Here is an 11,938-nt window from a genome sequence, read left to right as displayed (position 1 = left end):
GAGCATGTTTCAACTATTGAAGCAATTTGTTCTATACTAGTCCAAATAATATTATCAAATTTTTAATTTATTATATTATATATTATTATTATTTATATATTATTTATTATATATTTAATTTATTTTTCTCCAAGATCTAGACTGTGTTCAAGATGATATTTTCGTCAAGCTTTTGCACTACGTACGTTTGAAAGACCCTGTAAGGTTCTAGTTTATATTTGAACATAGTACTAACTTTCTGGACCAGTTTTTATCACTGGAAAAAAATCTAGCTCCTTAGATTTTTTTTAGTTTAAATTGTTTGGAATCCTTTCCTCAATATGTAAGACAATTTTTCTTTGGAAATAAAAAACAAGATAAATGTTAATGTATACTTTAATTAAATCACACTGATGAAATAAAAGTGTCGATAAGCACCTGGACATTTCATCACACACTAGCTTGACAAAAAAAAAAATAGGCTGGGGTGGTCAGTCAACCTTTATCAACATTAACCACCTCGATAAATACACAACAAAAATAAATAAATACAAGTAAAGTATACATTGGTTTTATTACACAAAAGCAATAAAATATTAATAATTTCATTATCACGATTGTAAGTATATAAATCATTATAATTTTTCAATTATAAAATAAAAATTAAAAAAATATAAATAAATAATTAAAACACCATAAAAAAAAAAATCCTTTATGTATAATTATTTATTTTTAATGATTCAAATAATTTCAGGATAAATTTCAATATATTCATTTGGATTCATTTAAACATGTCCAAATTTGTTCAAGGTATACTCCAAATAATTTATCATTTACCATCATGAAGAAAAAAAAAAAAATGAAATTTATAAAACTCCATAAATGAAGAGAATAAAAAATAAATTGAGATTCATTGAATGAGTTGCATATTCATATCCATATTAAGTATTCATAAAACAACTGATTACGTCTATAAAGTTTGTCTTTTGTCACCTTAAAAAAATTTGTGAATTTGACTTTAATGGTGCACATATACAGTAGCAGTTAAAATGCAGCAAAAAAGCAAAAAAAAAAATGAGGGGAATAAGTTGGTATATAGATTAAAATTGTGGAAGAAAGATAAAAGGGTGGGAAAGTGTGTTGGTTGAATAAAGAAAATCACATGTAAGTAAGGTGAAAATAAAAAATAAAAAATAATCGAGGGAGGGAAAGGTATAATGTACCTACACTTAAAAACTCTACAGTATGTGGTAAGAGGTAAAAAATCCTCAAAGCAAATCACTAGCAAAGAAGTGAGTACCAACTACAATCAAGTTAGTTGTTGGTCTGATGATGGTAGCAATAGCAAGCAATAGTGGTGGAAGCTTCAAGACGAAGAAGAAGAACAAGAAGAACAACAACAAGAAGAAAGTCTGAATAACCGAATCAGTATCATTCGACGCGTCGTTTAGACTCGACGTGTTTTATTCAAAAAATCAAAAAAAATCATTAAATAATATCTTGAGTAATAACAAAAAATACAAAATCAACATTTTAATTTGTTTTTCAAAGTTTTTCTTATCTCAATTCTTCAAAACGGAATTTCAATTTCTAATATCAAAAAATAATTTAAATATTTTGCTGTCTTTCTTCATGTTATATTGAATAATTATTATATTTTTTTTTAATTTTATTTATATACGCAAGAAAGTGGCTAAATGTGTCATCAATATTACACAATTTAAGACTTGACCAAATTGAGAATTTTTATTATATGATATTTGGTATAATAAAAATAACAAAATGTGGATTGATAAATATAATTTGATTAAAATGAAAAAATTATTTTGGACATTTAGTAAATGTTTTTTGGATTATTTTAAAAGTATTTTATAATTAAAAAATAAAAAAAAAAAAAAGAAATTCTTATTATTGTGATGGAGTGAATTTTATTTGATTGAATTCGTTGTTTTTTTTTTTTTATTTTAATTGGAGTCGTGGGACCAATAGGACAGAGGTACAGTGAGTTTTTGTTTTGTACTTTCTTGAATGCGTTGATAGGCCGCGACCGTGGTCCCCTTGTTGGGCCCGAGCGTCGGCAGAAATACAAGTTTAACCGAGGGTTTAAAACAAAACAAAAAATATATATATAAAATAACAAAGTGCAGTGCAAGGAGGAAAAAAAAAAAATATATAATAAAACTAAGACTGAATAAAATCGACGAAGAGGAACGTTGAACGAGTTAAGGGGAGAGAGTAAAAAGTAAGAAAATAATATTAAAAAGATTAAAGAAAAAAGAAAAAAAAATATAATCATAGAAGGAGGGTAGAATGGCGGACGCGATGCGAAAAGGCCCAAGGAATGAACAGTGGTTCTCATCTAAGATGACAACTGAAAAAGAAGATAAAAAAAGTGGTGCTTTTAATTTTATACGAAGTCGAGGTAGCATGAGAAGACAATTGTCTCGAGAATCAACAAATCGGTAAGTTAAAAATAATTTTTTTTCACGAAAATATAATCTATATGCTAATTAAAGCTTGCAAAAAATTTCGAGTAATCTAAATAATTAATTTATAGCTATATATTTTCATTTTGAATCAAAATTTTAATCTAAATTATTTTTTTATATTTTTTAAAATCTTTTAAACATTATTATTATTGTTTAAATATATATAAAGTGAAATGATACCACCTACCTGGTCATTCAGACATTGCAAATAATATCATGTTGCAATATTCAACTTCAAAAGCCACATAAAACCCTTGGAACTTGGTTTAATCGACTCAAGAACTCAAAACCGACTCTCCACGGACCCAAGTCCGACTTAACTCCGACCCTATAGTCCGACTTAACTCCGACCCTAGTCCGACTCTACTTCAACTCAAGTTTGCATGTTATTACTCAACTCTAAACTTCACATATCATATAATATATATAAACAGAAAATAAATATAGTATATTATACTTATTTTACAAACATTCATTCAATTTTAATGCAAAAATTGCATGAGCTTCTGTAAATGTTGCTAATGGTAAAAATAAAACTTAAAAGCCATCACTAAGTCCTCATGTACATAATAAAATATATCCTCGTTTAAAAATACAGATACCCGGTAACTTGAAATAACGATCGAAGGATAAATAAATAAATAATATAAAAATTTAATAAATAAATAAGTATAAACAATTGAAAATTAAAATAATAATTATTATAATTTTGTTAAAGCGACCACACACGCTTATTAAACAACAAGTTTACCCCTTAATTTTTTTTTTTTTTTTTTTTCATTTATTTATATTCAACACTTCCGTGTTGTTAGACTAATGAATTGCCTTATTTTCTTGCTTACAATTTTTCTTTAATGTCCTTCCTCTTGTCTCTCATCTTTTTACTTCGTCTTCATTTGCTTCTTGAACTTTGTCGTTGATTTTTTTTGCTAAACAAACAATTGTTTTATTTATTTATTTGTTTAATTTTTTTTTTTATATTATATTCAACATTACTTCATTTATTTGCCCCTGTATACCCCCTTGGAATGGTTACATGGCGACTCACTCACATATTTATGAACACACCCGGTTAAAACTCGATGGCAATACGACAACAACGCCATTATCGGTAGCGTATCGCAATTCACGATCGGTCGTGAACAATTATAATGCATAACGGACATTATACAGGTTGTAAAATATTTATATATATATATATAAAATAATTTTGTTGTCTTGTTTTATGTATATTTGTTGAGGATATATTTTGTGGAGGACGGAGGTAGTTGTTGTTGTGGGTGGCTGCCAGGACATGACGATGTAAAGGGTCAATATGAGACTTGAAGTTATACGAGACTTCAAGTATATATATGTATAAAAATGAAATAAAAAATTCAAAAAAATAAAGAAAGAAATTTATAAGAATTGTAATCTAAAATCTAAGATTCTTGTGTTGGGTTCACCGGTGCTCCGACCCCAATGCCACGATCTTGCGGACCATTACTCTACGAGGTATCAAGAAAAAAATTACCCCCATTATTGTTGTTATTATTATTGGTATATCCTGGATACAATTACATTGTGATTTTTATTATTAAAAAATTATTAATTCTTAAATTTTAATAATTAAAGTTGATAAAATGTAATTCAATTTTTTTTTTTTTTATAAACTGGGAAATTTATTTTTTTAACAATTATACTTTGTTAAATTGAACTTGGCAGTCAAATCAATTAATTTCTATAATTTATCCATTTATTTATAATGATATGTTGCAGCTTAAAAACGCCCTAAATAAATTAAAATATTCAATGCATTGATACGACTGAATGAGCATATAAATTTTCCGTATTTTTGTAAAAAAAAAAAAAAAACTATATAACGTGCAGAGAAAAAATAATAATTTACCGAGAAAATCATGGTCATACTTCAATGAAGTTCAATGAGCTAATCAAATCAATAATTTCCTTCGATAAATTTTATTTTTCTTTTTAAAAATTATATCAATTTTCAAAACGAAAAAAATATTACGTATCTTCTGCTAAATTATTTTCTAAATAATTGCATTTATTTTTACAATTTTTGCACAAAAAAAAAATGCTATTATTTAGGTTTTTTTTGAACTGATAATAATCTTTAATTCCTGTGTGTTTGTGTATACACATCGTCTCTAATTGACGACAATATATTCCGCCCTGTCAAGCTAATAAAATGCCTGTATTTGAAAGGTGCACCCGAAGCGGTATTTTTCCGGTCTCTTATTCTCATATGTATATTTTTTTTTTTATTATTTCATTTTTATTATTATGAAATATTTTTTTAAATTCTATTTTTCTTTATAAACGCAACGATATCCGTTTTGTCTGTTCGATCCACATATATATACATACTAAATGTAGCATCGAAAGAATCCAAGGATTTATAGCTTCCACTTGTATTTTCCACTTGTCTGTATATACTTGTATATATATAACAAACTCTGGGACTTGTCCGCCTCTTATTACCTCCCTTTTTTACTTATTTCTTTCTTTAAGTTTGTCTGGGCCGGCTTTCCAATTGGCTATTTGAATCAAGAATATAAAAATAAATGATAATAATAAATGTAGTCGGGCTAACGTAATAGTTTCTATATACTTCAAGACCCTGACCCGGGGCCAGTCGATAAATCCTATATCGGGCCCTTATGTACATCGAAGGGCCACAATATCGACAGAATGGGGGATGAGATTATGAGAAACTATATACTATAGGGAGAAATCAGAAATCACGGATTCATTTTTATTTTAAAAAGATAAAAATTTATTTTTAATTTTTTTATAAATATATTTAAAATATTTTTATTAAAAATAGACAAGTTATAGCTCATTGAACTTTGAACTCACAAAGATTCGTTGAACTTTATCTTGTTTTTCTCATCCCCTTTTTATTTTCACCTGTAATATTTTTTTGTAGATAAATATTTTAATCAAAATTATAGATAGAAAATAGATATTTTTTATTTTAGAAAATAAAAATTAAATACAGATAATAATAATTGTAAAAAAGAAAAATTGTTTCGTGTTTATGATCATTACTTGGTGCTAAAATAAATTTTTCTTTATTTCTATTTAAAAAAAAAATAAAATAGACAAGTTGAATATTATTAAAATACATAATATTAAATTGTTGTTGGGTATTTAATATTTTGTATTTGATAACTTCCTTGAATAGTATTTTATTTTTATTTAAACATGTTGCAAAATATTTAATTCACTGTGGCATTACGTATCCGAAAAAAAGTAGCCCTGCTGTGAGCAACTGAGATAGACATTTACAAATACAATATACATATTGATTAAATAGATAAATAAATATCAACAATAATAATCTTTATTATAGAATAATAATAAAATACAAAACAATTGTTTTAAAATTAATTTTCAAATATTTTTTACTACATGTATTTTTAAAATGACAAAGAAATTTCTTAACACAAAATTTACCGATCAAATAATTTCGAAATAAGCTATTTCATTTGAATATAATTTGCCAAAAATGAAAAATTATCATGTCGTATTATAAATATACGTTGAGACAACAAATAACGACATAAAAAAATCATAAAAAAAAAAAAAACAAGTATATTTCAAAGTAATTTTTGACAGTCACAAACAAACCACAATTTAAAAAACTCCATTTCACTTTAACCCCATGAACTTTAAATACTTTTTCCGCATATTTTATTCTTTATTTAAAAGCTTAATATATTTAATTTTTTTGACGGAACATTACCAAGGGATTCCCTTCACCCGCTCCGCTTTCAACCGGTGAACTCCACGGGAATTAGAGCACCGCTTAGAACCCAAATGATTTTCTCTTTTTCTAATATATATATCTCACTTTAATTCTTATAACATACCGTATCTTTTGCCGCCTTTACCGCCACAATAAATAGCAATATATGAGCTCCATAACTTTGAAAAAAAATATAATAAAAAAAAAAAACATTTAAGAGCATATTTGATGTAATGAATTCGAAAAAAAAAAAAAAATCAGTGGAATTGAATTAACTCTGTTACAATATACTCACATATAAAAAATCATCATTTTTTTATTTATCTATATTATTATTATTATTTATTGTATTCATAACGGTGGGATCATCATTTGATTCGAATTAAATAATTACACAAAAGATTTATAAATTTTAAATATAATATGATCTCATCACTGTATCAAAAGATGGAAAGTTAAAAATATATATAAGCTATTGTTGTTATATTTTTTTTGTTGTAATATATTACATCATTCATTTTAATATGTTTAAATAATTTACTGATTGAATATATTGTTTATATGATTTTAGAAAAATCTTTGAAAGTAAAATTTATGTATTGAGTTATTTAGAAAAAAAAACGAAGAAAATTATGAATTGTGTCAAATAATTTTGGTATTAATTTCATTTTGTATGTGTATAGTTTGAATTTAAATAACGGTGTTGAATATAGTTGTTAAATTTCCGGTTTGGATCCACCCTTTCTTGTTCGATTATTCTTGTTGAGGTCGAGGCCATGAAGATATAATTTTCAGTTAACAACGAATCAACTTGAGAGAAAAGAGCATATCTCAAGATCGAGCTGTTTCATTTCCGCTTGTTTTTTTTTGTTTCAGAATCTACCTTGGTGCTTAGCCTTTTTTTTCCATATTTAACCTCCTCCGCACATCATAAATACATGTGTTATTAGATTTTTTTATTTTTTACTAAAAATTTCTATATACTCATTCAATCGTATCGATTTGAATTTATTTAGGGAGGTTTCAAATTTCAAACTACTACTTTTAGAAATCAATGAATAAAATATAGATATTAATTTTAATTTGAAATAATTGACAGGTTTAACAGAGTAAACAATGTTTTTGGTCAATTAAACTGGAAAATTTTGAAGATTCAAGTGATTAATATTGTTCATGAAAATTATTGACGATTAAAAAATAAATTCTTGTTATAAATAGAATTTTTTTTTATTGAAGAAAATTACATAGACTTGATAAAGAGCTTATTGAACTTCATTGAAGTATAACCACTATTACAGCTCGATTGGTACATAATTTCTATCGAAAGAATTATAAAAATAATACACTTTTTTTTTGTCTAAAATTAATTCCATGTAATTCAAAAATTTACCATTTAAATAAACAAAATAATTTTCTTATTATTAACAATAAATTTCCAGATGTAATAAAATGACAAAATAATAAAAATTTTTTACAGTGTATTATTGTTGCTGAAAAAAAAAAAAATTAAAATATAATATATATGTATTTAAAAGTGCAATAAAAAATCATTAATAGCTGATGATGTTCGCCAAGTTTGGTGAACAAAAGAAAACAATAACAGGGTGACAATGAAAAGGGGTAATGGAGTGTAGAAAGAGGCGGACACAATGGCTACCAAGGCCAACATTAAAATGCACGATTGCCATTTTTGCAGACTGTGGTCAGGGCACCACCTTCTTTTACTTATTTTATTTATATTTTTTTAAATTTTATTAACTCTCTTTTTCTCATCCCTCCTTTCTAAATATTTTTTTTTTATTTTATTAATTTTTATACACACTGAGAATTGTGTGTCGACAAAGACATGATCAAAATTTACGAGATGAAACTTGCTAAAATACGAGTTACCATTGCTGTGTCATTTTGCAGACAAAATTCCAAAAATCAAGATTTAAAAAAAAAATAAATAATAATGATAAATAAAAAGGATACAAGAATGACCGAGAGAAAATAAGAGAATTTCTTATCAGGGTTAAAACTGGACTGAAGTGAATTGGATGCGGGTTTGACCTGTGACCCAACTTTCAAGGCTCAACAGTTGTTTTAAATAAAAATATTCAATGTTGTTTTTTTTCTGTTGGTTTGTTCGTTTGTTCGTTTTATTTATTTTATTTATATATATTTATTTTTAGTCACATTACAAACGCCTTCGACAAGAACCTCCTGTTCCAAATACCAAGTCACATACAAGTCAAGATGTTTATTTTTTTATTTAAAGTCAATTCGATTTATCAACTTTATATCGATACAATATCCGGTATAATAATATGATTGTTTATTTACTTCGTGTATCATTAAGGTGAAGTTCGTGTGACATAATGATATGTGATTTTTTATTTTTTACTTTTCACTTTGAAGCTTGATATAATGATCATCCTTGTAATAAAAAATAAACTATTTATTTATTAACATTTTGGTGCTACTTTGGGGAGTAACGGCATTACCGTTAGATACTTTTTTTTTAATATTATTTTTCATCTAATGACGTAGTTTTTTTTTTGTCAAACACAGAAGCTAAACATACACTTAATTATATACTCAAATAATACATATAATTATTTCAATTATCGCAATGAAAAAAATTAAATTTATTTCATTTTTAAATGCTAAATTTAAATGTGTTTTTTATTTTAGATATTTATATTGATTTTAGGCTTTTTTTATAGAAAATATATTCAACTAGTTTTCTTTTTTTTTTTTATGTTATTGATTAATCAATTTTTTTTTTAATTTAAAACGATTAATGGTAATTATTATTTGCTATGATTTCATGGATGAATTGATGATTATCAAAAATAAAAAAAACTTTGAAAGTTGTGAATACAATAATTGTCTTTGTTCTATATGAAAGCAAAAGAATTTAAGTTGTTGTTTTTTTGACCTTCGGCAAGTAACAAAGACACTCTCAATATTAAAAATATAAATAAAAAGTATTGTACATATATTATTTAGTCAATATTTTATCATTTTTTATTGTCAGAAAAATTGTGATAATACTTTTACTTGTACTTGTTATATTTGTACGACTTGAGTCAACGACGAAAAAAAAAAAAAAAAGGAAAATAAAAAGGGCGGTTTCTTTTTAAATTTGAAAATATAAAAATAAAAAATTTAAATATTCTTGTATCGTATTTGTTCAACCCTGAGATAATTTTTTTTTTTTTTTTAAATCATTCAACATTTGTTCTATTCTCTATGTACCAGTGAGACCAGTATATTTACCCAACTTTCACTTTCAATTTTTTTTTTTTTATATTTCAACCGATGATGGGCCTTTTTACTTTTGTATTCTAGGGTTCGGTCTCTTTGTTTGTCCAGATTCTAAAAAACGACATTAACCCGAACGAGAGATAAAAATAAAATAAAAAAAAATAAAAGTGAAAAATAAGGTCCGGTTATACATTTTTTTTTTTTGATTTCTCGTTGAGAATGATGGCTAGAAATTAATCCATTGATTTTTAACATTTTTTTTTTTCTCTTCTTTAGCTGTACATCATCGTTTTGTTCTTTAGCTGGACGATTATACGCTCCAGTGATTTTGCGAGGGCGAAAATAAAAGCAAAAAAAGAATTGGTATCAATAACCATGCCACGATTCGTAGTAGCAATCTCTTAAATGGGGTCCAAGGTTATTTTCTGTTAAAAGTTAGTGAGGCAGAGAGAAATTCTCGTGACATACTGAAAGATTATGTCGATATTTAGCCCCGTAGGCTGCTGTTTTATATAGCTCTCTTTTTTTTCGACTATATTTTATTTATTATAATCGTGTTAGATATACTTACAACTTGACTTGAATATATATTTAAAAATATAAATAATAAAATGATAAATGAAATAATAATTTATCATAAATTGTATGGTATTATTGATGAACAAATGTGCTGGTTGATGTGAGTTTTAATTTGTTGTTATAAATGACAATTATTAATTTACAAATTGATATGTTTTAATGTAATAATACAAGTTAACTGACACTTGTTATTTTCAAGGTCTTTTTTGATTGGTTAAATTATTCAGGTGGACAAGTTTTGTATTTACCTGGTGATTAAGTTTCTCTTTATCTCTCAATTTCCTGGAGGCACATTGATTCATTATTTTTAAAATATTTTTACACTGTCAGAATAAGTACATGCACGTTAAACTGACGTTTTAGGATCATTTAAAATTTAAATTTATTTATAAATATGTTACTTATTAAAGTACATTTAAATTGAGAAGTTATATTCAATTTTTTTATATCATATGATTGTTTAGACTGTGTAATTTGTTTACAATTTTTTTTTTTCAACAGTTTATATTGCAATTAAAATATTCAAAATCAAATTAATGCTATTAAAGTAATAAAAATTTGAAAATTTTATTTTTTAGTGGATATTTAAATTAATTTTATATTCTAGAAATTTTAAAATCACGTTTCATTTTATTTAGCTCAAAGACATTTTGAATTTAAATTAATTAATTTGAATAATATAATTTTATCATAAAAATATATTTATTTTAAATTTAAATAGATAAAAATTTTAATTTTAATTTAAAACAAATAATTTGTTTATTTAAAAAATTGTATTATTTTTTTTTATTTTTTTTCGATCCATTTTAAATGCATTTCATGTTTTATCTTTGCGAAAAAAAAAAATAACAAACTGTTGCATGGATCTTTTTAAAAAGGCAAATGTAAAAAAAAAAAAAAAGAATTTGAAAAAGAGAAAAATAAATAAAACTCTGATAAAAATAAGAAAATAAATTTAAAAAAAAAAATCATAAATAAATAAGTAAGGAAGAAGGACCAAATAATGATGAGCACTTTTAAAAACCGGAATCTTACGTAGTCGCGTAACTTGGCCGTTGGTTTAATGGTGTGTACAAGAGTAATGACAACTGGATTTTAAAACCAAGAATACAACTTCTCTTTTCTGGCTGGACCAAGTCAACTTTTCGTGCCTTCATTTTACTTCCTTGTTTTACCTGAAATTGAGTTCGTTGACATTGTACATACACAGCTTTTTTTTATTTCTCAAATTCAATACATTTATTTAGTTCACCATGGTAATGCATTACCAAAAAAAAAAAAAAAGAGTAAAAATATCAAAAACATTTAAAATGTATGCCCTGTCTGACCACATATATACTTTACTACTTGAAATATTTTTTTTTACATCCAGTACAAAAAAATACCTATAAAATTGTCTTTTAATTTTTTCCCAAACATCTAAAATATCATTACGTTTGTTTATTTATTTATTAAATTAATTTTCATTAATAATACATAATTTTTATCTTCAAATAACTATCAACACTTGTCACTGATATAGTCGATAATGTGGATCACTTATCAATTTTAAATTTGATGATCTGAAGGTGGCTCCGCCTACCGTACATGGCCAGACTCATCAATGACCTTGCCAAGGTCATCATCACGAACATACCTTTCGAAAAAAAAAAACCCATATACAATTACTAAAAGGGACCCTCTCTCAGTGTCTCATTTAGACCCTTCATTAATTTTGAAAACAGAAAAAAAAAAAACATCATCCGCCCTGGTTTCACTTGAGGCTTAATAATCCTTCGTCATTCATCCGACCTCGTTTTACACCTCACCATCATATTTTTTACTTTTCATACACTTATTTAATATTATTTTTATTTATTTTTTTTCATTTCTGTTTATAACTTTT

General features: G+C 25.4%; 1 protein-coding gene across 2 annotated transcripts in view; it reads left to right on the top strand.

Annotated features, from left to right (window-relative positions):
• The first annotated feature begins 1,923 nt into the window (after positions 1-1,923).
• The window catches only part of LOC122856721 (protein Shroom), a 77,976-nt gene continuing 67,961 nt past the window's right edge, over positions 1,924-11,938 (top strand). For both annotated transcript variants that reach the window (XM_044158505.1, XM_044158504.1), the window contains exon 1: positions 1,924-2,441. In XM_044158505.1, coding sequence (XP_044014440.1) covers positions 2,290-2,441 — 152 coding nt within the window. In that variant the 5' untranslated portion in view covers positions 1,924-2,289. The remainder of the gene's footprint in view (positions 2,442-11,938) is intronic.

The sequence above is a fragment of the Aphidius gifuensis genome, linkage group LG5, assembly GCF_014905175.1.
Source record: "Aphidius gifuensis isolate YNYX2018 linkage group LG5, ASM1490517v1, whole genome shotgun sequence".
In the NCBI taxonomy this organism is placed as follows: domain Eukaryota; kingdom Metazoa; phylum Arthropoda; class Insecta; order Hymenoptera; family Braconidae; genus Aphidius; species Aphidius gifuensis.
This window is presented reverse-complemented; position numbering and strand designations above follow the sequence as displayed.